Source organism: Triticum dicoccoides, chromosome 4B, assembly GCF_002162155.2.
Source record: "Triticum dicoccoides isolate Atlit2015 ecotype Zavitan chromosome 4B, WEW_v2.0, whole genome shotgun sequence".
Lineage (NCBI taxonomy): Eukaryota > Viridiplantae > Streptophyta > Magnoliopsida > Poales > Poaceae > Triticum > Triticum dicoccoides.
In genome coordinates, this window is record NC_041387.1 from 463,966,573 (window position 1) to 463,994,076 (window position 27,504).

Consider the following 27,504-nt stretch of genomic DNA (forward strand, 5'->3'; position numbering starts at 1 on the left):
AAAGGTAGTTTTTAAAACAATATAAATAACAGTAGGAAAACATGATGCAAAATTGACGTATCACATCTTCAATCCCCGGGTCTCATTTACGTGGGACATGATCATCGAAAATGTAATGAGGTGCTTCGGTTTAGATGAAAATCATTCATTTTGCACGTAATTTATCCAGCTTGTTCAAATTCGGTTTGAAATCGTCCGTACGCATCCGGAAAGGAATACCGCGTCCGTCTCGAAGGTCAGCAAGACGTCGGTCGTTCCCAATACCGGCTCGGTCGGACCAGCCCAGCCAGGTACACCAGCACACAGCACCCACCAAATCCAAATTGGCGGTTGGATCCAGCGATCCAGCAGCCACCTCTCCGCAGCACTTCACCGTTCCAATTGCTCCCCACCCCGACCACAGTGCTCGCCGGAGATCTCACTAGCACGGCCGCGAGCCCGCCACGCCCGCGGCCATGTCTTCCGGGCATGACTCCTCCGGGACGACGCTGATGGATCTCATCACCTCGGATCCGTCGGCCGCCCCGGCCGCCGGGGCGTCGTCGCAGCAGCCGTCCTCGGGCGGCGGCGGCTCGCTTGGGAGGCCTGCCCCGCCGCCGGCGCCGGCACCAGCGGATCGCAAGTCGAAGAGGGCGACCCTGATGCAGATCCAGAGCGACACCATCTCAGCAGCCAAGGCGTTCAACCCCGTCAAGGCCCTCCCCCAGCGCAACAGGAAGAAGAAGGCTCGTCTCCTACGCCGCTGCGTACCTCATTTCTACGCTCTATGCACTCTGACTCCGGTCTCATGCTGAATTCTCTGTTTCTCTGCAGCCCGTCTCGTACTCGCAGCTGGCGCGGAGCATCCACGAGCTTGCGGCGACGTGCGACCAGGTTCGTTGTGCTGTTTCGGTTGGATCGAATTGCGTGATGTGAGCTTGGATCTGTTGGCTTAAGTTGCTCTCTCCTGCGCTACCTTGGACAGAAAAAATCCCAGAGGCAGCTCGTGAACAGTGTGTTCCCCAAGCTCGCGGTGTACAATTCTGTGGATCCTTCGGTGGCTCCATCTCTTCTCATGGTAAGTATGCCATCTTTTAGTGCCGTCGCTCTCTCTTTGCCTCCATATTCTATACAGGCATCCCCTTTAGTTCGTACAAAGGGAAATGAGCCCACTCCCGGCCATTTCAGAATATGTGTTCTAAGACTGAAATCAGCCTCCATATTTCTTCATAGACATCCATTTTAATTAATACAAAGGGAAATGCGCCCTTCCATAATCAAAAAGGAAAAGAAATGCGCCCTTCCCATAATTCTGCCATGATACTTAAATATGTGTCTAAGTTGTAACTGAAACCAGACACCTATCGTAGTCTATACTAACATCAGCCTAATGTTCTTGTTTTACTTCAGCTACCTTTTCTCTTACATCAAGTTTATTTCTGTATTTACAGCTCCATCAGCAATGTGAGGACAGAAATGTTCTGCGCTATGTGTACTATTATCTTGCACGAATTCTGTCAGATAATGGCTCCCAGGGTTTAAGTGCTGCTGGTGGAATCCCCACACCAAATTGGGATGCTCTTGCGGACATTGATGTTGCTGGAGGAGTGACTCGGGCAGATGTTGTGCCCAGAATAGTTGATCAGCTTTCAGCAGAATCCACCAGCGACGATGTTGAGTGTAGGCTTCTATACTGTGATCTCAGTGTACATCAAATCATATCATGCAAAATCTGTGTTCTAATAAAAATCTGTGCCCTGGGACAGTTTTTTCCTACTGATTACCTAGATATTTCATTGGTGCTGTTCCCCATTTGCACCAAAATTAGTCATGCTTATTTTTCTCAAACCCTATGACCTCACCTTTTTGGAAACCGATCTCCTCATGGAGGTATTTTGCAGAGGCGTAGTGGGAATTCCATATTCTTGGTAATCATGTCCTGAATAAAAATGGCACCTTATGACCAAGCAAGTTTCTGCAACGTCTTAATTGAAAGTAGGCATACTGGCCATCTATTTTATGACGAAAGAAGCATTTCAAATATCTTCATGTTAGGATCCACAAAAAAATAAATATTTATGTCAACCAAATGTTTTCAACCTTTTGCCTTTTCATTTCAAGTTGTGGCAAATGATTTTTTATTGTGCTCAATTATTAATTTAAGGATTCTGTTATTTGAAGTTCATGCGCGGAGACTTGCGGCTCTGAAGGCCCTAACCTCCTCTTCCACAAGCAGTTCCGAGATGTTGGAGAAGCTTAGTGAGATTGTGTTTGGCATTTTGGAAAAGGTTCGTATACAAATCCCCCAACTGCCAACATTGTACTTCTTTGAGCTCCTTTTCAGTGTCCCTGGACTCTGGCTAGAAAGCTCACAAGTGTTCTCTTCATGATATATTTTGGATGCTTTCAGGTCGCAGATACTAAACAGAAACGAAAGAAAGGGATATTTACCAAGCAAGGTGGCGATAAGGAGGTACTAGTTGGATCCGAGAGTGTGCATTTAATTTATACACTGCTAAGTACTTTTTGTGTGGGTATATACACCCAACCCTTCTCAAAGAGGCGCATGGGTATTCCCGTTATGTAGCTTCCTAACCTAATGATGGGCATTTAAACTATAAATTGCATGTACTCATTATACCTCACCTGACACTTTTTCTACCTTATATAGCTAAATAAACAATGAACATGATGACAGGACTTCAAATATTTTGAGATTCTTATTATGAATGCGAGCTATCCTTATGTTTTTCTTGTATCAATTTGGCAGTCTATTTTACGAAGTAACTTGCAATATGCTTCTCTAAGTGCCCTGAGAAGACTTCCACTTGATCCTGGTAATCCAGCATTTCTGCACCGAGCTGTCCAAGGGTGAGTATAACCTTATTGTCTCTGGGAAGATAAATTAGTCTTATTTTCCATCTTGTATTCATTTTTGCACCTGCTTTTATTCCATGAATTCCCAAGAGGTTGGTGCTTCACATGGACACAAATAGATTTGACGATTTGTAGCATCTTTTCATGATTCTTTTCTTTGGTTGCAATAGTATCTCTTTGTGAGAAACGAAGAATGATGTATGACTCATGTAGTTAATGTTTTTATTGATTTATTATGTTCTGTTCTATTTCTGTATTAAATTTATTATCTTTTAACATATGCGCCAAAATTAAGAGTTAATTTGCTGTCTATCTGTACAGAAAACTGTCTGCTTCTGCAATGAATTTACAGACATGATAGTACTGTCGCATATCGTCATCTGCCAATAGTAGTTAATAGGAACATGCTGCTGCATAACTGTCATTTTGTTCTCATCGGATTGATACAACTGCAGGATTGAATTTTCTGACCCAGTTGCAGTGAGGCATGCCTTGTCAATAATCTCAGAAATTGCTGTTAGAGATCCATACTCTGTTGCAATGGCGCTCGGTTAGTTTTTGCTGCTGTTAATTGTTTGAAATTTCTATTTTTATTTGTTAAGATAGAAGCCGTACATCGTTATAATTTAGAATGATTTATGCTCTAAAAAGTGGGCAATAATAGAGATGTCAATATAGAAATTCCAGTTAATATTTGTACATTTAGTTAATTTCTAACTCATCTGGGTTCGATGCTAGTTCTGTAGTTTCTCACTCATGTATGACTTGATGTTTTGCAGGCAAAAACGCACAACCTGGTGGTATGCTTCATTATCCTTGTTTTTTAGTCCAGTTATGATTTTTGATTTGAACATAAATACGTTTGGTCTTTCAGCTTATGTAAAAATCCCTCCGTGCTTGAAAAGAACACATATACAGTTTGTCTAAAGTCAAACAGTGCAAAAGTGACCGAGTTTAGACACACACAAAAATACTATCAACAACTGCAATAACAAATTAGTATTTTAGTTCTCGATGGTTTTTTCTACAAACTTGGTCAAACTTTGCACTGTTTGACTTAACACAAAATTTACACACCTTCTTTTCAAGCACAGAGGGAGTAATTAATAACTTTATTGTGTGCCTGTACGATTGAAGAATTGCAGTTATAGTTGAATTTATCTTGAAGAATTAAGTTTCCGCATATACTTTTTGATTTTTTTTCCTTTTTAGGGAATATTTCTTGATACTCCTTCTGTATTCAAAGTACAGGTAGCGCTAGGAATTTTATCTTCAGTTCGTATATCCATAAGTTACATTTACTTGATACGCATCCACATGAAACTGTTATGTGGATAAGTAGTTACCTGGGGAAAAACGTTTCCTTGTTGGCAGTTGCAATAATATTACTTGTTATAGGTTTAAAATGGCAATTCAGTGATACTTGAGGATCTAGGTTGCCTTAAGTGCAATAAATTGTCTGTTTTGAGTTTTGGACTATGATAACCATTTTTTTGGGAGGTTTTTAATTACCGACAGTATAATTGTGTATGAATAGCTTTGATTGTTTCCATTCCACCCACAGACCGAAGGGCATTAGAGGAACTCTTAACAGAACGTCAAATTGGCAGCCTCCAAAACCGTTTTTGGAGTGCACTCCATGATTTTTTCGAGGCTGATGAGCCTACGTGCAAACTCAGATTCTCAAAAATGCAGCCTCCATAATTTCCCCACTCATTTTCGTTGCATCAACTCAAAATTGTACTAATATTTGGCATTGATTTTTAACTGAATTTTGGCCAGATCAACCTCAAACATTTGAATAACGTTGGAAACTAATAGTTCATTTATGTGTGTGTGGGGGGGTGGGGGGGGGGAGGATTAGGCGCTTTAGCGACATTGTACATATCCAGGGGGCAAAATTTGTTGCTTAGCAACGTTTTAGAGAAGGGGAAAAATCTTCATACACAACTATAGATAACTAAACTAGATGCCGCGGGACTTGCCGATGCTGGACACGGCTTTGAAGTCGCGGGCGGCGGCCTTGCCAGCGCGGAAATGGGCAGGGGCCTCAGCTTCCCATGCCGGCCAGGCACTCTCTTCAGCGTCGGGGTGGTGCCTTCCTTGATGGCACGCTCCCTTTTGGCATCGACCACAACCAATGCCGCCAAGGCTTTGTTGAACCCTGCCCAGCCTGCGTTCTCGTCGAAGACTGGGGCGGGTGGGGCGAGATATGCGGTATGGGGGCGTCTCAAGCCTCCCTAGTCCTTACAAGTGAGGTCGCGACGCTGGCGGCACCCGCGGCGGCTGTCTCGCGAGACTCCGCAAGCACGCGCTGGATGACGGGATCCTTGTTATCCAACTCTAAGATCTCTATGTCGACAATCTCAACTGTGGCGTTGCGTTCCTCTTAAGCGGCGGCTTGCTCCTCTTCCTTGACAGCGGCGGCCATGGCTTCAATGGCGGCCGTCTCCTGCTCCCATCACAGCTCCTCCTCTGTTGGAGGCGGTGGAGCCACGTGGCGGCCATGCTCCTGAGGGGGTGGCGAGGCGGATGGCGTCGACGGAGGAAATGGCGTGGGCGGATCTGTGGAGGGGATAGGGAGAGATGAGTGGGTGAGAGTGGAAGAGTTGCGACAGATGCGTCAGTGGGCGGCTTTTATAGCTGCGGGCAGGAGATCGTGGCGGGAAATCATGGTGGCAGCGGGTGCGGGCAGGTGGAGACGCGACGGCTGCCATGAAACTTCCCTCCCGCCACAGCCAAATATGGATGCTAGGACCCAGTTTTTGGATTACATTCCATATTTTGGAGGCCGAGGCAAGTATTGGGAATCTGCTACAGTGGGTTTTCCCACTCCTATCCTCCATATTGGCAGTTATTATGGAGTTTGGGTCCCTTTGCCGAATCTGCTAGAGTTGCTCTTACCTGCCTTTGTCTATAAATGATCGTTTCCTGTTTTGTCAACTTCAATGATGTCACTCGTTTGATTGCGTGACCTGTCAAATTGGAACAGGCGCTCTTCAGGACATCCTTCATCTGCATGATGTTCTTGCAAGAGTTTACCTTGCAAAGTTGTGCCATTCAATATCTAGGGCACGTGTATTGGATGGTAAGTGCAGTTTGCTTTTGTTTTTTTACCGAGTCCACTTTGCAATTCCAGAGTGCATGTATTGATCTGTGCCCCTGACATAATATGATTTACACAGAGAGGCCTGACATAAAATCACAGTACAGTTCTCTCCTTTATCAACTCCTTTTGGATCCAAGTGACAGGGTCTGTTTTGAGGCAATACTCTGTGTTCTGGGAAAAGTTGACAACACAGAAAGGTGGCAATGATGTTTCATCAAGTTATTCTTTGATGTGATGTGCTTCTGTACCAAAGTTGGAGTTGCATGTTGTGTTGTTAAATCAATTATCATGTGTTGCAGCACTGAGGACAGAGCTGGCGGATGGATCCGGTTAACTAGAGAAATTCTCAAATTGCCCGAGGCCCCATCTGTAGCATCAAAAGGTCTTCTGTCAAAAGCTAGTGAAAAATCTTCTAAAGCAAGGCGTCCTCAACCCCTCATCAAACTTGTAATGAGAAGGTTTGTCATATCTTTTTATGGATGTTCAAGTGGTTGGTTGGTCTCTCTGGTTTCCTCTATGCTTACCGTTTGGCTCTTATTCTATCAGGCTGGAGAGCTCTTTCCGTAGCTTTTCTCGCCCTGTTCTTCATGCCGCTGCAAGAGTAGTCCAGGAAATGGGTAAAAGCAGAGCAGCTGCTTACTCTTTGGGTGCTTATGATGAGGGAGCCAATCTTCAAGCTTATTCAGATAATGTCGAATCTCTTGATTCTGATGAGAACTCACAACCTGAAGGTACTACGATTCTATCAGAGTCGAGTCATTCAGTTACATATTAACACATGGAAAACCACATGCACTTTACGTTGGTTAGAAGTACTGTTGATTCGGAGTCATGCATGTTGGTTCTGTCAATTCGTTCCGGGCCAAGCTTACTCTACAACTAGGAAACTAGAGATGATACCCCGCGCGTTGCTGCGGGAATTGGTTGCAGTTATTTCAGTGAAATTGGGTGTATGAAACATTAGTATTAGGCTAACAATAAGTGAATTGAAACTAAAATACATATACCTTATTGTATTTCATTATTTTGTAGGTGTAGAATATTTCTTGATATGAGTAGCGTGCATAGTGCTTGGTCGTCATATGAGTATTTTCTCTTGCATGGTGGCATGATGAAGTGGCATAGGTGCATGTTGAGAGAATTGAAGTTAGTGGGTATTGAATATGAGTAGCATGCATCGTGCGTGTTAATATAGGTGTTCTCCCATGCATGGAGACATGATGAGGTGGCATAGTTGCATGTTGAGAGAATTGGAGTTAGTGGGGATCAACTTTTTGGGTATTATAGGATTGGTAAATATTATGTCTAAGCATCTCTTTTAAAATCAAACCTGGCAATAATTCTTATATAAGCATGATTCCGAATGTATTCGGGCATGCTTACAGAGGTTCTTTAGTGAGTTACCTTAGGCCCCTTCCTTGTTTTGTTTGGCATAAAATTACGTATCCTATGTTTTATGTTATTTCATTTTGCAATAAATCATGTAACTGTTCTGGTGCATGTTGTAGCCACCCGGAAAGCTAAGCCACTGTCGAATGGACATGGTGGAATGGACACAGTAGCAGGGTTATTGGCATCACTAATGGAAGTAGTGCGCACAACTGTAGCATGCGAGTGCGTATATGTTCGAGCAATGGTCATCAAAGCTTTGATATGGATGCAAAATCCACACGAGTCCCTCGATGAACTAAAATCTATAATTGCGTGTGAGCTGTCTGACCCAGCCTGGCCTTCTTCTCTACTGAATGATGTCCTGCTAACCCTACATGCTAGGTTCAAGGTATTGTATCCCCTTCGCTGTTAAAATTATGCATGTTGCCTTGTTTTTCTTTTTATGAAGGTGCTCTTTCGTCCACATTTGATGGCTTTTTATCAGCCATGTGCCTGAAATCATTTTGAAACTGGAAGCAACCTTAACTTTCTGTAGTCACTTCGAGTTTCTGACGTTTCAATTATTTTAGAATAACACTGTTTAGAAAAATAATATATTATGACACCTTTTTTATCTTGGTATTTTCTCTGCCTTCTTTTATACAGGATTATTGTTGCAATTAAATATGGTCTGAACTATTTCTATTTTTTGTTTTGCCCCCTTTTTATATGTATTATGGTTATAGTTAAGAGTATATGCATTTTGCGGCTATTATTTTAATTAGTTGTAATATGTTCTCATTTTTGTGGATTTTTGTTGAGTGATCTATTATTCTGGTTTGTTCTTACATGATAGGCAACCCCTGATATGGCTGTGACTCTGCTTGAGATTGCTAGAATTTTTGCTACTAAAGTTCCTGGAAAGATTGATGCTGACGTTCTACAACTGTTATGGAAGGTAGGCATTTTTTCATAAAATATTTACTAATGTTTTTCTGAACCGCCAAGGTTTACTTGATGAAAGCGGCCCCAACCATCTGAAGTCATTTGCAAAGCTACAACGTGTTGTATCATATAATCCCTGGTTTCTACAGCATTTTGGTGCTATGTTGTTATGCAATAGTTTTCATGACAATTTTTTGTATAATGGGGCTAATAACTTGAGTACAAAATAACAATTCTTGTCTTCCCAGACATGCCTTGTAGGAGCAGGACCAGATGGGAAACATACAGCATTGGAAGCTGTGACAATTGTCCTTGATCTGCCACCACCTCAGCCTGGTTCAATGTCTGTACTCACGTCTGTTGATATGATATCCGCCTCTGATCCAAAATCTGCAATGGCACTGCAAAGATTAGTCCAAGCTGCTGTAAGAGCAAAACTTTGACTTGGTTAGTTTATTCATTGAGCATGGAATCAAAATATGTTTATGTTTTGGCCCTTCAAATGATCAACAGGTTTGGTTTTTGGGAGAAAATGCAAACTATGCTGCATCTGAGTATGCATGGGAATCTGCGACGCCGCCTGGTACTGCTCTAATGATGCTTGATGCTGATAAAATGGTTGCTGCAGCTAGCTCCCGTAACCCTACACTTGCTAGCGCTCTGACGCGGCTCCAAAGGTGTGCATTTAGTGGCAGCTGGGAGGTATGTGCCTGAAAAAAAAATAGTTTCCTTCCCTTTAACTTGAGAATTTGATCGAGTGAGACTGAGATGGTACTGCATCATACACGCCTTCCCGTTTTCCTTATCTTATGGTTTGCATTTTGTAGATCCGTATCGCTGCTGTCCAGGCCCTAACTACCATTGCAATAAGGTCTGGTGAACCTTATAGACTACAGATATACGAGTTTCTTCATGCTTTGAGTCTGGGGGGTGTGCAGTCAAACTTTTCGGAATTGCAGCTAAGTAATGGGGAAAACCAAGGTGCTAGTGGTACTGGTCTTGGATCTTTGATTAGCCCAATGCTCAAGGTCTTGGATGAGATGTATAAAGCTCAAGACGACCTTGCTAGGTATGTTGTCCATAAAATTCCTCTTGCCTGCTCTGGAATGTCCTTGAAATGGCTGCTCTATGGATTTTTGCAGGGACATCCGTCAGCATGATAATAGCAAACAAGAATGGAGTGATGATGAACTCAAGAAACTTTATGAAACCCATGAGAGGCTTCTTGATTTCGTTTGTTTATTCTGTTTCGTTCCAAGGATTAAATACTTGCCTTTAGGCCCTACCAGGTATGTATTTGTAATATTTGGGGTTTTAATTTCCTAGTGCAGTTAAGTTGCTCTTGCTCCTGATTTGAAGTGTTACTTCATTGTGGAAGTCATCTATGAAGTTAGAGCTGTACAATTCACCACTAAGGATTGTAAACTTTACCATCTGCTACATCTTTAGTGTTGTTTGGAGCCATACAATAGATTTTTTTTGGGGGGTGGTGTTATCTTGGACAAGCTGGATCATTTGCTCCATGTGATGCAATTAAGTGTACTGTTGGACCACCATGTGCTGGTTATGGTCCATACTTTATATGGGCCTCACTGCTGTACCATATGGTTTTCTTCTTCTTAATCCTAAGTGACAGTCTTAGCAATCTTCCTTTATCTGTAACTTCTTTTTTCAAGCATTTATGTCATCCGGGAGACAGTGGGAGGTCTCACATGTTATGATGTTTTTGTAGTGATCATAGCCCTACGACAAAAATGTTTGATGTTAGTTAGCCATCAGCTTTAATTTAAAGCTTTCTGATCCACATAGTTCTCTTTACCTACTGCTAGTTTGCAATTTAAACTCTGTATGCGAAGGCCTATATTCTCAAATGTCTTTCACCCTGGAAAATACAATATTTAGAATTAAGTTCTGAATTGCTGTTGAGTAAGCTGTAATTTTTCATTTGTGATTGCTTAGGGTTTAGGTTAAGTGCTATTTATTGCTGGCTTGTGCAGTTCATGAAATCTGCTTGACTATCGTATCTGTATCATAAGGAAGAGAAATGTTGTAAGAGAAAGTTGAGTGTAAATGACCTGCCTTTCTCCCCTTGTTTTTCTGGCTGGGATGCATGTATGATGTTGAATCTTATGTACAGTGCCAAGCTAATTGAGATCTACCGCAATCGGCATAACATTAGTGCATCTGTCGGTCTAAGTGACCCTGCTGTTGCTACTGGAATATCTGACCTAATGTATGAGTCGAAAGAAGTACATAAGGAGACCAGTACTATGCAATCCGGAATTGACCCTGATCTAGCTATGGCCTGGGCAGCAGGTTTGGAAGATGATGCCTGGGCAAACGATGCCCCAGGTGTGGACAAAGTAAGCATCTTTTGTGTTGATTCATAAAGGTTCCTGATACCTATCAGTTCAGCTAAGAAGGCTTGCTGTTAACTGTGGCAGATAGCCTGGTTGCTAATCATTTCCGTACCAGCTCCCCTTTTCCTCATTGCTTGTGCTCAATTAGAGAATGTTGCTTTTGATGCACTTGCTTCCTTCTTCTTTGATCATATAATAGGTCAAGGATTTCCTTTCTGGTGCTGGAACTGATGCTCCTGATGTGGATGACGAGGAATACATGAATTCTAGGCCATCAGTCGGTTATGATGATATGTGGGCCAAGACAATTCTTGAAGAGGTGGATGCAAGTTTTATGACATTTTCTTAAACCAATCTACTCCATATACTTGTTTAAAAATTAAAGATAAATAATTCGTTTTGGTTTATATGTTGCAGGAAGATGATGGGAGGTCTTCTGGTGGGTCCTCTCCTGACTCGACTGGTTCTGTGGAGACGTCCATATCGTCCCATTTCGGTGGCATGAACTATCCGTCTTTGTTTAGTTCAAAGCCACCAAGTTATGGGGCTTCACAACAAACGGTATTTTGCTTCATCCATTATATTATTGTAATGTTATCTATATCGTTTCTGTTACTGCATCTTACAATGCAGGTATCATATTTGTAATGTTTAAATGTTTTTCTTATTGAAGAGCACTATGCACTTAACTATGATAATCATTTCTTAAATCCTATGGCTCAAATGTGTATGCTGTATGGACGTTGCATACTATATGTGCTGCACCAGCTAGAGCTGGAGACTAAAAGTGTGGTTCACCAGGGCTTGTGGTTCTCCCTACCCTGGTAGGCTCTTTAATTTATTTTTTTGAATCGAGGACATAGGCACAACATCTATGTTCTGTGACATAAACTGTTAATCTGAATCCAAAATACTCCTTGAGAAACAAAAGAGAGAATTCACACCGCAAATAGTAGCTAATCCAAATTGGGCTGTAAATTATATCAACACTCAATTTGTCTTTTTGTTTCTTGAGCTGTGTTTCGAATTTAGACTTAAAATTTTGTAACTTGATTTTTTTAGAGGTGCTAGGGTGGTTGGATGCACCTGGGTGCACCAGAAGACCTGGTGCACCAGATACACTCTCAGTTTGAAACACTTTGCAGAAAACACAGGCGCCAGAGAAAGACAAGAAGTCACCCAGTTTGTGCCTCCCTCATATTGCCTGTGTTCCCTTCACTGTTAGGATGCTACTGGGGTCTCACCACTGGTTGGGTGGCTCCTGTGTTCATCCTTGGAACATCATATAATTTATGGCCAGCTTCAACTAATACTGGAGCAGACGAGTTACAGTAAAATCACTTCATATTTAATTATAATCGAACTTTCAGTATTGGAATATTAAAAGCTATATTTTTCCAGTTTCTGCAAGCATGTCCTCAAGTAGTGTATTGGTGTGGTATCTTTTGTTTGCTGCTTCTACCCTGCGATTTCAGATGCCATTTGTTTAAAGAAGACTATTCCTTATATCCATTTGCATTTTGTTTCAGATACGTGAAGAACCACCATCATATTCAACATCTGTCCTACAGAAGCGTGAGTCATTTGACAACCCCATGGCGGGGCGTGGGGGTCGAAGTTCTGGATCTGGATCCCATGAGGATGTTGAGAAGAGTTCCGGGAACCCTCAATCTGGGAAAGCATTGTATGACTTCACAGCAGGCGGCGATGATGAGGTATGGAGGCTGTAATTCATGGCTACGTTTTATAACTTTCTGAAGTCCAATGCTTTTCTTTCTCCTGAGTTTGATGGGGTATTGCTTATTGGAAAACACGTTTTCTTTTCCAGAGAGATAATTATTAGTTTCCTAAATTAAATTTAGTTGGTGTGTTCATCTAACACTCTTATGGTGCTTTTTAACTGGTTGAAAAAGTATTGTCTGCATATTCTTCAGCATGCCGGTTAATTAAAAAAAAACTTATGCACCAAAACTGAATGGATGCGAATGCCAAAATAATCAAGCTGTCTCTTCTTTCTTGTCTTGGGGTGCAAAGAAGATAACACATATTACTTTATGTAACTGTTTTCAGCTGAGTTTAAACTCTGGAGAAGATGTGGATATTGAATATGAGGTTGATGGTTGGTACTACGTAAGTTATCTTGACCTCACCATTTATTTAACTTGTTCCTGGCCGTGGATGATAACAATTTCGTATGCGCAACTGTTGCTGCTTGCTCAGGTGAAGAAAAAGAGACCGGGAAGGGATGGGAAGATGGCAGGTCTGGTCCCTGTTTTGTATGTGAGCTCGTGATAGCAATGAGCCTTGTGACATACTACTCTCAAGAGCTGGGTGGAATACATGGGTGATGGGCCTAAGAATGAAACGCAAAGAAGTTTTGATGCTGTCTTGTGTAAGGAAGGACATATCCAACCCTCTTGGTGTGTGGTTGTACGGTGCGGCGATATTGTTGCTGGTCTCTGTGTGCTGATTTTGTTTGCTATACATACGGCTAGACCATTCAATTCATTGTTTACATGGGTGGATAGGAATTTGGGACACTCCATTCCATCTTGCCTGCGCCGTTCTGCTCCACCGGTTATGCTTGGAAGGTTTCCGTTACTCCCCGTGTCCAGTTCTTCCATCGGCTGTGCAATACATCCCATTGTAATTGTATAACTATTTAGCTGTTAAGAGGCTGTTGTAAACTGTAGGCTCAATTTTTTTACCCTATGATTCTTTTGGTACTGTGTATGGTATATGGTGTGAACTGTGTGATTCAGTAGTAATCAGTAGTGCTGTATTTTTTAATGGTTTGTGTAAATTTTTGTTTTCCGTTGTATCTAGGATACATGAAAATATACCATAGTGAAACAACAGGCACCCGTTCTTTTCATTTATTTTTGAACACGCTATTTGCATTCAATGTGTTCTGATCAGTTATTTGTTGATAATAGTTTGGCTGATACGTGCGTGCTCACGTCTGCAGAGATGTTGAGGTACCAGCGTGCAAAGAGATCACCATGTTTGTTTAATCCACTCATCCATAATTCCATATCCCTCTTGGAGGGCATCGCCCCATCGCGTTCACGCCGCCTAAATTGTGTTGTGCATCAGACCGACAAATGCATCAGATTCACCGGACCGTCAATAGAATCACGACTTGTTCAATAAAAATAGCCAGCACAAGTCAGTTGGTCGCTAGCCAGCCTCCTTATCTTGAACCCCGCAGAGAAGGTAGGTACACGGACACATCTCGCCAACACATCGCAATTCGGCAGCAACCGCAGCCCAAGCAAACGGAGGCGATGGGGAAGGAGTTCGGGAGCATGGAGGAGTTCTGGGGGTTCTACCTGGGCCAGCACTCGAAGCCGGCCACGCGGCGCTGGCACTTCGCCGGCACGCTCGCCTCGCTGGTCTGCGCGCTGCTGGCGGCCGCCACCGGCCGCGCCGCGCTCCTGGTGGCCTGCCCCGTGCTCGGCTACGGCCTGGCCTGGTACAGCCACTTCTTCGTGGAGGGCAACCGGCCGGCCACCTTCGGCCACCCCGTCTGGTCCTTCCTCTGCGACTACCGCATGTTCGCCCTCATCCTCACCGGCCGCATCGACGCCGAGCTCGCTCGCCTCCGCATCCACCCGCCGCGCCCGCGCATCGCCTCCGACTGATCGATGCGCCCGTCTCTTCGCCGTCCGTGCCGTGCCAACATCAATCAATCAATAAAAATCCCGCGCACTTGCAGGTGTGTAGGACAGTAGGAGTATCTGTCTACTGAGGTTCCTGGTCTATGTGTACTTCCTGCGCATTTCATTTCTCTACGCACGGAAAAATACTATTACTACCATGTGTCTTTGCCTCTCGTGAATTATGATTGCTCTAAGGCCTTCCTCTTCTCCTTGGTGTGGGGGCAGTTCTAACACAAACTGAACATACTTCTGATTTATTTCCTGTACTTCATTCAGTTCCACAACACAGGCTCCCAAAACGACCCACGAGTTTGACAAGTAGAGTAGATAGAACCTCACAAGAATCCCAATAACAAATACACGAATACGCGCCCTTAATTTTTTAATAGCCGATTTAACCGGAAGACACACGCATCTGATGTATGATGTTTGGCTGTAGTCTGTAGACCATTGTCCGGCTCAGCTGTCGCTTCTGTTGGGCTTGTCTGACTCCTCCTGATACACCTGAAACAAGCACAAAGCGTGTCAACCGTCGATGAGAACTGCGGAAATAGAAGAGGGAGAGAGGGGCAGTATCTGTCCTCCTACCGTGTCCGCTGACGAGATCCACTCGTTTGTGGCGGGGTTCCCCTTGGAGGAAGCATGGCGCTCCGTCGCATCCGGGTCTTCCGAGAGCTCGAACGAGGCGCCGGCGGGCCTGTCCACCTTGATGAAGCCCGTCCCAGTCTGCACCACGTCCATCCACCACGATTCAGTTCAGCGGCTCATATAACTCAGAGAAAAAATCAGTATATCAATGCAGAGGAAGAAGGCAGCGACCGTGTGATGCTGCTTGCCGACGCAGCCGAGGTCCTTGTAGTACTCCGTCTCCACGAACTCCTCGCCCGCCTTCCCGCCCTCGCACACCAGTTTCTGCGACGACAAACCGCACGCACCACCGCCGCGTCAGCTGCTTGTAAGATTCAACTACGAGTTTGATGAACAGGAGGAGATGGTGCGACCGACCTCGGAGTGGGCTTCGAGGTCCTGGAACTTGTCGAGCTCGGGGTGGGAGCCGTCGGCGCCGGGGCCGGCGAGCGCGTCGGTGTACACGGCGGAGTGGTCGCTGCGGGAAGGCTTGGAGTGGCGCTTGGGCGCCGCGCCGTCGTAGTACCCCCGCACCTCGTCCACCCTCACCGCCTCGTCCACCGGGGACAGGTGCGCGTCGCTCCTGCTCGGCCTCGACATGTCGATCGATCCACCTCTCCGCACAAGCGCGCCGGCCGATGCTACTGCTGCCAGAGCGTACTGGTGGTGTGTATTGTTATGCCGCGGCCGCGCTCGTTAGCGGTGGTGTTAATTGCGCGGGCGGTGCCGGTGGTGGAGGAGGAGGCTGAAAGCGCCGTGCTATTATGCCGCGCGCGACGGTGGCCTGCCCCGGCAGCGAGATGTTTGTGAGGAGAAAATATCCGCGGGGAGCTGGGTGGATAGAGAGGTACGTCGGTGGGTTAGCGAGAAGATGGACGGACGAGAGGCCAGGAATGCGCGGCCGCTCGGCCGTCACGTCGGAGACGGCGAGACCTGGGCCCTGGCCGTGGTTTATCCGCAGGCGTTCAGACACGGCGTTCTGCTCAAATGCGCGTGTTTTTAGAACGGAAATGTTAACGTCCACACGTGTGGGCGTTCACCATCTTGACCATACGCAATCATCACCGTCGAGTACTTTGTGCACGAATCTTGGCACAATCTGATTGTTTTTCTGCGCCACGTAGGACAAGACGCGTGTGTGGTGTGTGAGACAGTTCGCCCGCATGTTGGTTGCCATCCCGCGGTCAGCGGTTGCCACTCGGGGGCGTGCGGTGGAACTGCTATGCGCCCGCATGCCACGTGCCGACCGTGGTTGACGTCAAACACGTCGCGCACTTCGCCCCCCCTCTCCCTCACGGTTCCATTTACTCACCCCCGCAGTTACTCGCACAGCCCACTTCGCATTTCAAACCATTCGAGGAGAAGACGAGGGGAGAAGGCGACGGCGGAGGCGGAAGAATCGACGGTGTTCGCGGCCGTCGGTGGTGCTCGCCGGACCGGAGCGGCTTCGCCGGAGCGCCTGCAGATTGAAGGTAATGCTCGCTCCAACTCACACAATCCTTTCCTGCATTTTACCCCCTTCCCTCCCTGTTCAATTCCTCGCTCGAGATTCGTAGAGATTCAGGCGATTTGACGACGCGTCGGCGTTCCCGCCGGCGCCGGAGTCCTGTGCTAGCCGTTTTCGGTGGCACTGGGCAGTTTCGTCGTCATCGCGGCGGCAGCCTCGCCGGTGTGGTTCTGCTTGTCCGGAGGCACACACTGGTTGTGCCTTGGGATTGGGCAGGTGTGTTCCGGTCTGTTAGTTGTGCATTGGTTCGAATGGGTGTTTGTAATCAGTTCGGGGAGAATTTTGAGGTTGAATTTGAAGTCATTGTAGTTGTCATTGAACCCTAGATCTAGTTAGTTGTTTTTGAAACTGCAGTATGAAGGCAAACGTGATAGTTTGAGTAACTATCATGACCTTATGGCAACTAACTTCCTGAATAACTGTGATAGTTGCCACAAACATGCTTTCCCATGCGGTAACTCACTTCCTGAAATGAATGTGATAGTTGCCACAAACAAGCTTTCCCATGCGGCAACTAATTTATTGAATGACTATGATAGTTGCCACACACACGCTTTTCCATGTGGCAACTAATTTCCTGAATTACTGTGATAGTAGCCACAAACATGCTTTTTTCATTGTGGGCAACTAATTTCCTGAACTACTGTGATAGTTGCCACACTATATGAATGGTAAAGTGTAGTAAATCGGTAGTCACTGCAGTTTCAGCAACCAACTGCATTGGATGGCAACTAATCTGCACATCAACTGTGCTTGTTGCCACATGGATAGTATATTCTTGTGGCAAATAGAATGTGAACACACTGTGTTTGTTGCCATACTGTAGACAGGACAATGTGGCAAATTGGCTGCATAACATGGCAACCAATTTGCACATCAATTGTGTCAGATGCCATACATATGTTTTCCATGTGGCAAGTTTTTTGTCTGACCACAGCATGTCTGTTGCCATGTTACATTCAGTATAATGTGGCAAATTCATTGTACTGCAGACGCAATTTTCGTGTTTTGCCATGATGACTTGTGATATCTGAACACACTGTGGCAATTTTCAGGTTCTTCATTAGATGTTTTTCATCGTTTTTTTTATTATGTGTTGCATTTTAACATGGCAATTTCAACCTAGCACATTTTTGCCGCTGAACACATGGCATTTCATTGGTGTAATTAGGACAGGGTCTGAGCTGCCACATCTTAGGTTTTGTGCAGTAGAGGATTTTGTGACTTTCTATTGTACTATCTTGGGCTTACATGGCAACTTCAACATTTTGTTTTCAAGTGCATTTACGATATGTTCTCTTTTTTCTTCAAAATGTAACTAATGTGCTTAATTGCCATGTTTATGTTTTCGACAATCATAGGGGGGGGGTGCGTGCGTGTTCATGCGATATTTTGCATTCACTAGTTGACATTTTCTGTTAGGTGGCAACTGCTTACATCCTGCATTTTCATTTCCACCGTGACAATTTGGTCTGTTCCTACCTCAGCAGAATGGCTCGCGGTGATCATCAAAATGGCTCGTGGTGATCATCAAAATGATGATGATGATTTCATGGATCCACCACAGCATAATCGGGCAACTAGATGGAGAAAAGAGGGCGATGAGGTAACTGTCCACACCCTCCCTCCTCTTGCTTATGTTATTGGTTGCCACCTCGAGCTTGCAGTCGTCTGTCATGAACTAAAATTTTATGACAGTGCAAAACATGGCAACAACTGATCACTTTTTGTCTGTTTTTTTGCAGAAGAAGAAACATATTCGCAACAGAGCCTCCCAAGAACGACTGACTACATTGACTGACAGATTTACCGACGATCAGAAGGGAGCTGCTGCTGAGATGGGTATGCAGGCTCTGATGAATGTCTGGTGCACGAACCTTGTCAACCCTGTATGCGACTGGCTTGGTAAGATTTACGACCCCGCCTCCAGGGAATTTGTGATTCTGGGACGTGGAAGACTACCGTTGAACGAGGAATCTGTGTTCTGCACTTTGGGTGTGCCTCGTGGACATATCAAAGTCCCGTATGAGGTCAATAACGAGATCGAGGAAGCGCTGTTCCCCCGTTTGTTTCCTGGGTTGGAATCCATGCCAAACACGTCTGTACTGGCAGATTCGCTGCAGGCCATGACAACCCATGAAGATGTTTTTAAGATGAAGCTACTCATGTACCTCATCTCAGCTGTTTTCGCGCCGACCACTTCTCTTCGCCCAAGCAACAAATGCTTCCCCATCCTGGTGAATGATCCATCTTTACTACTTTATTTTCCTTCAATCTTTTGGCTCTGATGTCATGTGTAAAGCTAGTCACTGCCAGTGTTTTTTGATGTTTTTTTCCATTTGATTTCTGATGCGGCAACTCGTTGTCCTGAATTTTTGTGCGGTGCAGGCGGACCTGAAAAATGTGAAGAACATGAATTGGTGTAAGTTTATTGCCGACTTCCTGCATGATGCATTCTCAAGCAAGATGTACCAAAAGGGTTGTCGACTGCATTTAATGGTATTTTTTTGACCAGTCCTTTCTGTGAACACTCTTTTTTAACACACTTTTATTCATGCATGGCAACCTGATCATAACAAGATGGCAACTGCCATAATGACAATATGGCAACTGCCATCATATTATTATGGCAACTGTCATCATACTATGATGGCAACTGCCATCATGGCAATATGGCAACTGCCATCATACTATGATGGCAACTAGCACATACAGATGGCAACTTCTTGTTTTTTCTCTTTTTCATGCACCACAACTTGATTATCATGGGAACATAGATTATCCTATTTTTTCCGCAAAGTACCATGATGGCAACTGATATTTCTTTCTTTTTAAAATTGTTTTACACCAGCTCATGTACGTTGACTGTCTTGATCTGTCCACCGTGGATTTCACTGGGACAGGAGGCCCGCCGCCTACGCACAAGTTTGCTGTTTCTGCATGGACTATCAACGCTGTCAAGGCTGTGCTTGCCGCAGACAGGGTAACTGATACCAAATATGGAAAACTGCAGGTTAGTTCTGGTTTCTTTCTCTACACGTCATGCTTACAAATTTGACATGAGGCAACCGTTCGTGGTTCATAAGAGATGACTACCTTTGTTAGCCATGGCTGTCTGCGTATTGTATCCATGTCTCACTCCACATGGCAACTCTTTCATTCGTGCTGAAACTTACATTCTCTCTCTTACATCCTAGCTATTTTTTTTGTTTTTTCCAGCTGATGGCCAAGCATGCTATAGACTACAGCGTGTTTGGGGGGCCTCAAAACTTTGGAAAGTGGATGGACGTGCACTCAGCTCTGTCTTGCCCTACTGAGGTAATCAAAAGATCTACATCTATGGTTTGCCTTGGATTATTTTTGATGTCGTGCAAGTGACTGTAATATGGGTGGTTATTGATGCTTCTTGTTTCGTGCACATGCGAGGGCACCTGTTGAGCATCTAATTGGGCAGTTTGCATCCGGAATGTCCGGCTTGCTCGGGAAGTTGGTTGAGGGGTGGACGTCCCTCAGTGGCTCTGACAGCGACGCGGTTGCGAGGCAGTTCACTTCATTTGTCTCAGAACGTACACATCGGCCAACTGGTTGCCATGGCCGGTATGACTACAATAGTTCCCAAGAGCCTGCTGGCACACAAGATGAACTAGATGGAGACGCTGGTCTCAGCAATGATGACGACGATGACATGGAGAACGTGCAACAGGAAACCGATGATGATGAACATGCTGAAGTTCGTGCAGGTGGTAACAAGGGCAAGGATGCACCAGATGTCCCCCCACCGGAGAAAGTCAAAGAATATACGACTGCGAGAGGCGAGGGGGTGTTGCCATCAAAGAGGGGGAGGGCTCCAGAGGATGTTGGGCAGGGTTCTCCTGGCAAGAGGTCTCGGACCGATCCCGTAGCTGCCAGGAGGAGGTTCGACTTTAATTTTAGTTTTTTGCTTTTGTCTATATTCTTGGAACATACCGATCCCTTTTTGCACTTGTTTTTGCCAAGCGCGGCAACGAGTTTGCTGTCTGACAATTGCCACCTTTTTTTCCTCCATCTCATACGTGCAGTGAGCCGACAGCTGGTGGACGAGAAGTTACGAAGAAACAGGCGCCAACGCCAACCCGTGTTTCTGCTCGGTTGAACAAAGGTGCCCCCATTGCTGGTGACACCCCTTCCACCAGGTCATCTCCTCGTACGACGACGTCCAACACCGGGGATCCTGTCGTGTTGCCAGACCTGAGGAAGCCAGTCAAGAAGTAGGTTTTCCATGCGCTTTCATTGACATAGTGCTATATTTTTTTGATTTTCCAATGCATCCGCTCAGCTTGTCACATGGTTTTCTGTCATCATCCCCACATGGCAACTGCTGTTTTTCAAATGATTTTTTCCTTCCTTTTTAAATGCATGGCAACTCCTACTGGTTTTTACATGGCAACTGCCATCTAGGCTAGATGGCAACTCTTACTGTATCTAATGGCAACTGCCATCTTTTCCATTGGCTTTGTGTGATCATCCCATACCTAGGTTTTTGAAATTGCATTCATGGCAGATCAGACATTTTTATCATTCTTCAAGTTGGCTAACATGGCAACTATTGCTGGATTTGCATGGCAACTGCCAACTATGCCACATGGCAACTCATGTTCCCCTTACATGGCAACTACCAGCTTTTCCACTTATTTTTCATTTTTTTAAGATTTCTACCATGGAAATATACTTTGTTCACTTTTTAATACCTTTTTCATGTGCTTTCTTTTTTTTGCAGGGTGAAGAAGACTACTACGCACGGGGGCAAGCATATCAGTAAGGACCCACTCGAATGCCTTCATTCAAAGTTGTCAACAGGGGGCAACTCAGATGTTCATGAGGCGCCAGGTGACAAAATTGCTGCTGCACCGTCAACTGCTCCCACTAACTCTGACGCTAGTGGCCGACCATCTCCGCCGGTTGCAGATGTGCAGGCTAGAACAACAGGCATCCGTACATCGGGGAGTGATGAGTCGGTATCTCCCAGGACAACTGAAATATTGCCAACTCTTCTGGCAATGAAGGATGCTGCTATGAGCCATGCCACCCCATCAGCAAGCGTTGAAGTGGATGCTCCCGAGACCAACCTAAGCAAGGAAGATTCCCGCTCATCTGACACTGATTCCAAGCACGTGCGTGGTGGCACTCTTGTGTCCACGACAGAAGTGGCTAAGGCGGCAGTTCACAATGATATGCCATCTACAGGTGAGAGTCTTGGCACAATAGCTCCAGCTCCTGTCGGTGCAGATACTGCTAAGGCGACTGTTTCGCGTGCTGGTCTTCCACCTAGGCTTTGTAGCCCCCGCAAGCAATCAACAGACATACCCAACGGAACAGCTGTAGCTAGAAGCAGCAGAGACGAGTCTGGTTATGTTCCTGTGTCCACACTGTTCCCGCCACCTGCCAAAAGCAATGTGATGGAGAAACCGGAAGACCGGAACACAACTGATGCAGGTGTCAAGCCGGGCACGAGTGACGCAGGTGAACGTCCGGAGTAGACTGCACCTTTACCTGCAGTGGAAATCCCCAGGTTAAATCTGCGCACTTCTAGGCTCCCAGTCAATGTGGGTGTCCCATACAGCCCAAACAAGAAGATTGTCAAGAAAGCTGCGGCTGATACCGCTGACAGCACGCCCCGCCCTACAAATAAGCCCGATCATTCTGTAGCGGCCGATTCAGATATGTTTGTTGATCTTTCACCCTTGGATTCTGCCCCGCAAGTTGTTTGTGGTCCCGCCAGTAGGCATGAGAGGCACCCAATGGCCTTCACCCCACCGAGCTTTAGTCTTGGCATCAGTCAAGATCAACCAGTGGTGCCAGATCCTATGCTAGTTGCCTTTGCTTTCCCGGGAGGCATGCCTGCAATGATGGCGCAGCGAATGGTCGAGGGCAGGAAGGCTGTCAAGTTCGCAGAGCCGATAGTCCAAGGTACATTTATCATGTGCTTTATCATTTTCTTGTATGCATCTTTGTAGTTTGACTTTTGTCCCAATCATATTTTTTGGGGTTCTCACTTGTGATGGCAACTGATATGTGATGACATGGCAACTGGATTTGATGCACCATGTTACCTACATTTTTTTTGCTGCCATGTTGCATTTCACATTGGGCAACCACATGGCAACTGAAGTTGATTCAACATGGCAACTGTAGTTGTTGTCATATGGAAAATACAGTGCAATACACATGGCAACTGGATTTGCTGCACCATGTCACCTGCATTTTTTGTTTCCATGCTGCATTTTTCCATTCGGCAAGCACATGGCAAGTGGAGTTGACACAACATGGAAACTGCAGTTGCTGTGACATGGCAACTACAGTGCAACTACATGGCAACTGTAGTTGCTGTGACATGGCCACTGTAGTTGCACCACACATGGCAACTCCCCACTTTTTGTACCTACATTTCACATCATGCACCCTATCTTCTCACAATCCATTTGTTTTTGATTTCTAGGTATCCTAATCCACTTTTTTGATCCTTGCAGCCACCCCTGAGGAGATTTCACCGTCACTTGATGAAGCTTACCGCAGGATCGAGGAGGCATCATTGCAGAGGAGGTCCTCACGAGGGCAGGGGCAATCAAGTTCCAACGTGCCTGCAGATACGGTATCTGAGGATACCATTAGAAGTGCCACCCATGGTTCTGTGAGGCAGCAGAGGGTAGTTCACCCACCTCCCGCGGAAGACTACGAGCCCGAATTCAGGGCCACAAAGTAACAGACCCAGCTGTACGATATTGTCAAGCGGTTTGGAAATGCGAGGGCCAGCAGCAAGCACATGAAGGAGCTGAAAGCGTAAATGACCACACCACATAATCTCTCATTTTTTGCTTTGCTCCTTTTTTACCATTCATCTTCTTCATACTTTCTATACATGATCCGCTTATGTTTTAGTTCTTTCATTTTTTTTACTTAGTAGGCATGATTCTTTCATGTTATATCGTTTTCATATAGCTCATGTTTGGACAGAACCAAGGCCATTCAATGCGAAGCGACATACGTCGACCTGGGTGATCTTGCCGAGTCTGTGAGGCCAAATGGTAGAATTTCGACGAATGTAGTTGCATGCGGGATTGACTACATCAACAATCATACGGATGTGTGTGCTGACAAAATAATCATGCATTACTGTGTGACCTGCAAAATATGGGATGGTGACTTCCACCACAAAATCCTGAGGAAGAATTTTGCCCAACACGGTAGCTCACACTGAAGAAATACGTGAGTACTCCTTCCCTGTTTTACACCTTTTTTCACATGGTATGGTTTTTTGCCATCATCTGCACTCTGTTTATGTGGCAGATGTTTCATGCGGCAATAGCTGCCGTGCAAACTGACTATTTTGATTTTTGCATCTCGTGCAAACTATGTGGCAACTTCATAGTAAAATACACAACAAATTTTGTTCATACATGGACGACAACTTTCTTTCAACTACCCCCACCATAACTAAACATTCTACGTGATTCTACTTTTTTGTCCCTCTGATGTTCTTCATGTGAACTCTGCTTCTCATTTCCTTCACTTTTACATGTAGGTCATGTTCCCCATGTTCCAAGAGCTTGCACCACATGACCCACACGACAAGTGTGGTCACCACTATGCGATCTGTCTTGACTTGAAGAACCAACGCTTTGAGGTGCTTGATTCAATGCGTTCGGTAGCTGATGCAGACCTTACTTCGCATGCGGAATTCTTCATCACCAACGTCAAAGAGACAGTGAACCGTCACTATGAAAACTCAAAGGTCCAGATCAGACATTTCCCGGTTGAGTATGTGGCGACTACGAATCAAGGGAACACGTAATTTCCTACCCCCCTCCTTCATGTGCCATTTACATCAATCCCACCCCTCTTTTGTTGTTACATCTGAATTGAAGTTTATCACTGCTATGTTTGTCCTTTTTTGCGAGTTTACCTGACTCTTTTTCCTGTGCAGGACGGACTGTGGCTTTCACACATTGGAATACTTTGCAAAGTGGGAAGGTAGACTTGTCCCCGCTGTCACAGCTGCAACGGTCGTTGAGCTCCGGAAAATCTACACATGGAACTAGTTGACGAATGAAGATTTCAACAAGCGGTCTGGAGCATGCGAGTTTGTGGAGGAAGCTGTCAAGAAAGTCATCAAGAAGTACAAGTGATCACGTGGCGTTACACACCGGACGCATACCTTACATTCTGTTGCCGAGGAATGTAAGGTACTATCTCTTCTGTTCTTGTCAAAAACTATGTTCGTGTGCTATGTTATGACTGCAACCCCGCATAGCCTACTATGTAGTGGTGGTGTGTGAGCGACATTTGAATAGTTTCTGTAATATATGTGTGGATGTGAACCTATTTAGGCCTGACAGCAGATATGTTTTATGTTTATCATTATTACTATGGTTTCATCGTTTGTAGCACCAGTTTGCTATTTCGAATGCGTATACGATGTTTTAAAACATGGCAAATGTAGTTCATCAGACATGGTTAGTGAAAGTCATCGTCATTTTTCATTTGGCTGTTTTGCTTCTTCTTTTTCATCGCTAACTGCACTGGCTAGCATGGTAGGTTGATCATGTAGCCGCAACCTTTCCTGCGGTTGATGCATGCTACGCTTTTTTCAACTTGTTTCCCATACATTGCACACAACACACTATGTGTGACTAAACCGCGTCGAATTATCATGGAAATATATGCGATGCAGAGTCATTACAAATACCATGTCATATTTCAGTACAGCTAACATGACAGCTTGAGTACAAACAACACGGCAGATCTAGCATAATTAACATGGTAGATCCAGTATAATTAACATGGCAGATCCAGTACAACTAACATGGCAGATCCAGTACAATTAACATGGCATATTTAGTATAAAATAGCATGGCATATTTAGTATAAAATAGCATGGCAGATTAACTACACATAACATGGCAGATTAAGTACCCATAACATGGCAACTGCATTTATCCATTCAATGTATTTTCCTTCAACTTCTGATGCCCCTCAAGAGTCATTCTCCCAATTTAAAAAAAAATCACAACATCTAGGGTACAAAACAAAATGTCCACAAGGACCATGTCACAGCGCCCCAATTTTTGCTTATGGATTGACCGTCCCTTTCTTCGTTTTCTTGTGTTTTGCTTGAATGTCCAATCTTTATTTGTACCTTATCTCTCTTGGACGACCCTTTGTGATGGAACGGGGTGGGTTCCTGACCTGGGTTTGTGTGCTTGCTGTTCCAGATCCTATCTCTGAGTTTTCAGATGATGGCCCCGTGGATGAAGGCACACTTGATGTGCGGGGGAACCGGTGTAAGGCTTCCTCAGCTTTCCTCTTCTTGATCTCATCAAGCTCTCTTTTCAGGGCCTTCCTGTGTTTTTCTGCGACTCTCGATGTCTCATCACTCTTGCACGCTTCATCAATTAGCTCAGCATAGTTCTTTGTCAGCACAACGTGCCTCACGGCTTCCATGGTTGCCTCAGTTCTCTCGTCATGCACAGCCAGAACTGCGTTTGTTGTCTGCGGCGCAAACGCGTCGTCAGCGTCCCAAGTCCATCGCCGCCTTATGAAATGGCGGGGCATTCGTGTCACACCGTTCATGTCCATTACTTTTAGTATGTGACAACACACAATGCCATCCCGTTCAAACTTGCAGCATTGGCAGTAGTATTCGCCTTCGCCTATCGAGGCTTTGACGAAGTAGTTCCTTCCTTTGTCCGGGTCTTCAGGTTCTGAATCTGAAATGCCCAAAATAGAACACATCTTGAACGTATGTTCGTCCACCTGGAAAGCCGTGAACATGCTGGCACGCTTTATTTCTTCCTGGAATCTACAAGTTTTTGTGTGTTTTCTGTTAAACTATCGTGCGCGTTTTTTTTGTAGCACCTTATGTTGTCATGGAAATAGAAATACATTTTGTTTGAACATGGCAAACATAGTACATTGAACATGGCAAATATAGTACACCAGACATGGCAACTGCAGTACACCAGACATGGCAACTGCAGTACACCAGACATGGCAACTGCAGTACACTAGACATGGCAACTGTAGTACATTTTCAACTGTCCATCGTCATTTCTACACCAACATTCCCCAATGGAAGCACATTGCATAAAACATGGCAACTGCATTTTTATTAAACATGGCATCTACAGTTGAGTAAACATGGCAATTGCATTTCAACGAACATGGCAGTTGCATTTTAGTGAACATGGCAATTGCACTTCAGCACATGTGTCGACAATATATGCATTTTTTCAATTGACATTGGCATTTGCATACCAACATGCCCCAATGGAAGTACAGTGCATTAAACATGGCAACTGCACTTCATGAACACGGAAAATGCATCCGAGCAAGCATGGCAAATAGAATTTTCATTGAACATGGCAACTGCAGCTGAGTAAGCATGGCAAATAGTATTTCATTAAACATGGCAACCACATATCATGGCAACTGCATTGCACTCTACATGGCACCTACTGCTGATCAATTGTAATATAACGGGGTTTTTACGCCCCAAACTACGGATGTCGTGTTCTCCACAAGGACTAGGCGACGACGACTATGCTCGGCTAAATCTAGGTAACACAATTTTAAGAGATGAATGCAGAAAATAAAACCTAAACTAACAAGGTCATTCCCAAAGATCGTCGACAAAGAAAATGCAAAATAAAGTACAGAAAGGTTCAGATTATCTTCAACATTCTTTTTGGTATTTTCGTAATGCTTGAGAAATTAAAATACTAACACGGACATTATCGACAAAAAGGAAGTGAACACAAATGACTATCTAACATGTAAGAGATGGGAGAAACAAGATTATAAGACTCAATATAGATGGTTTAGACCACAAACACACATGTATTTATATAGCACATGTACTAGAGCTAACACATGGACAATGGAATAAATTTCAGTAAGGAACAAACACACAAGGGGTGAACACATTCATATGCTAACAGAATACTAATTCACAGAAGCAAATTCTAATAGATCAATAATCTCTCAAATTAACAAGGCTTCCACTAGTCAGATCCAACATAACAAGTACTATAT

General features: G+C 44.7%; 3 protein-coding genes across 3 annotated transcripts; 2 read left to right on the plus strand and 1 right to left on the minus strand.

Annotated features, from left to right (window-relative positions):
• Positions 1-331: 331 nt before the first annotated feature.
• Positions 332-13,520, plus strand: LOC119290892. The gene is made up of 25 exons (XM_037569561.1): positions 332-725; positions 814-873; positions 965-1,057; positions 1,431-1,659; positions 2,161-2,267; positions 2,390-2,452; positions 2,750-2,850; positions 3,312-3,406; positions 3,636-3,656; positions 5,849-5,944; positions 6,042-6,162; positions 6,265-6,423; positions 6,512-6,696; positions 7,474-7,745; positions 8,193-8,294; positions 8,530-8,706; positions 8,795-8,983; positions 9,109-9,350; positions 9,424-9,570; positions 10,419-10,644; positions 10,841-10,960; positions 11,059-11,202; positions 12,171-12,356; positions 12,712-12,771; positions 12,862-13,520. Exons 1-25 carry the CDS (start codon positions 456-458, stop codon positions 12,931-12,933), a joined length of 3,537 nt encoding a protein of 1,178 aa, XP_037425458.1. The 5' UTR covers positions 332-455; the 3' UTR covers positions 12,934-13,520.
• Positions 13,521-13,847: 327 nt separating this feature from the next.
• On the plus strand, positions 13,848-14,510 carry LOC119290893. Its single transcript, XM_037569562.1, has one exon. The coding sequence runs from the start codon at positions 13,929-13,931 to the stop codon at positions 14,283-14,285; it is 357 nt and encodes a 118-aa protein (XP_037425459.1). The 5' UTR covers positions 13,848-13,928; the 3' UTR covers positions 14,286-14,510.
• Positions 14,511-14,531: 21 nt separating this feature from the next.
• Positions 14,532-15,764, minus strand: LOC119290894. Its single transcript, XM_037569563.1, has 4 exons — positions 15,309-15,764; positions 15,123-15,215; positions 14,892-15,029; positions 14,532-14,807 (listed from the first exon to the last, which is right to left on the minus strand). The coding sequence occupies exons 1-4, from the start codon at positions 15,528-15,530 to the stop codon at positions 14,763-14,765; spliced, it is 498 nt and encodes a 165-aa protein (XP_037425460.1). The 5' UTR covers positions 15,531-15,764; the 3' UTR covers positions 14,532-14,762.
• Positions 15,765-27,504: the final 11,740 nt, after the last annotated feature.

What these genes read in the sequence shown, in the direction of transcription:
- LOC119290894 (XM_037569563.1), bottom strand. Translation starts at nt 15,530, where the DNA reads ATGTCGAGGCCGAGCAGGAGCGACGCGCACCTGTCCCCGGTGGACGAG. An exon ending in ACCTCGAAGCCCACTCCGAG is followed by an intron (nt 15,216 to 15,308) that starts GTCGGTCGCACC and finishes TTGTCGTCGCAG; the next exon opens with AAACTGGTGTGCGAGGGCGG. An exon ending in GGATCTCGTCAGCGGACACG is followed by an intron (nt 14,808 to 14,891) that starts GTAGGAGGACAG and finishes TGCTTGTTTCAG; the next exon opens with GTGTATCAGGAGGAGTCAGA.
- LOC119290893 (XM_037569562.1), top strand. Translation starts at nt 13,929, where the DNA reads ATGGGGAAGGAGTTCGGGAGCATGGAGGAGTTCTGGGGGTTCTACCTG.
- LOC119290892 (XM_037569561.1), top strand. Translation starts at nt 456, where the DNA reads ATGTCTTCCGGGCATGACTCCTCCGGGACGACGCTGATGGATCTCATC. An exon ending in TTGCGGCGACGTGCGACCAG is followed by an intron (nt 874 to 964) that starts GTTCGTTGTGCT and finishes TACCTTGGACAG; the next exon opens with AAAAAATCCCAGAGGCAGCT. An exon ending in GCTCAAGACGACCTTGCTAG is followed by an intron (nt 9,351 to 9,423) that starts GTATGTTGTCCA and finishes GGATTTTTGCAG; the next exon opens with GGACATCCGTCAGCATGATA.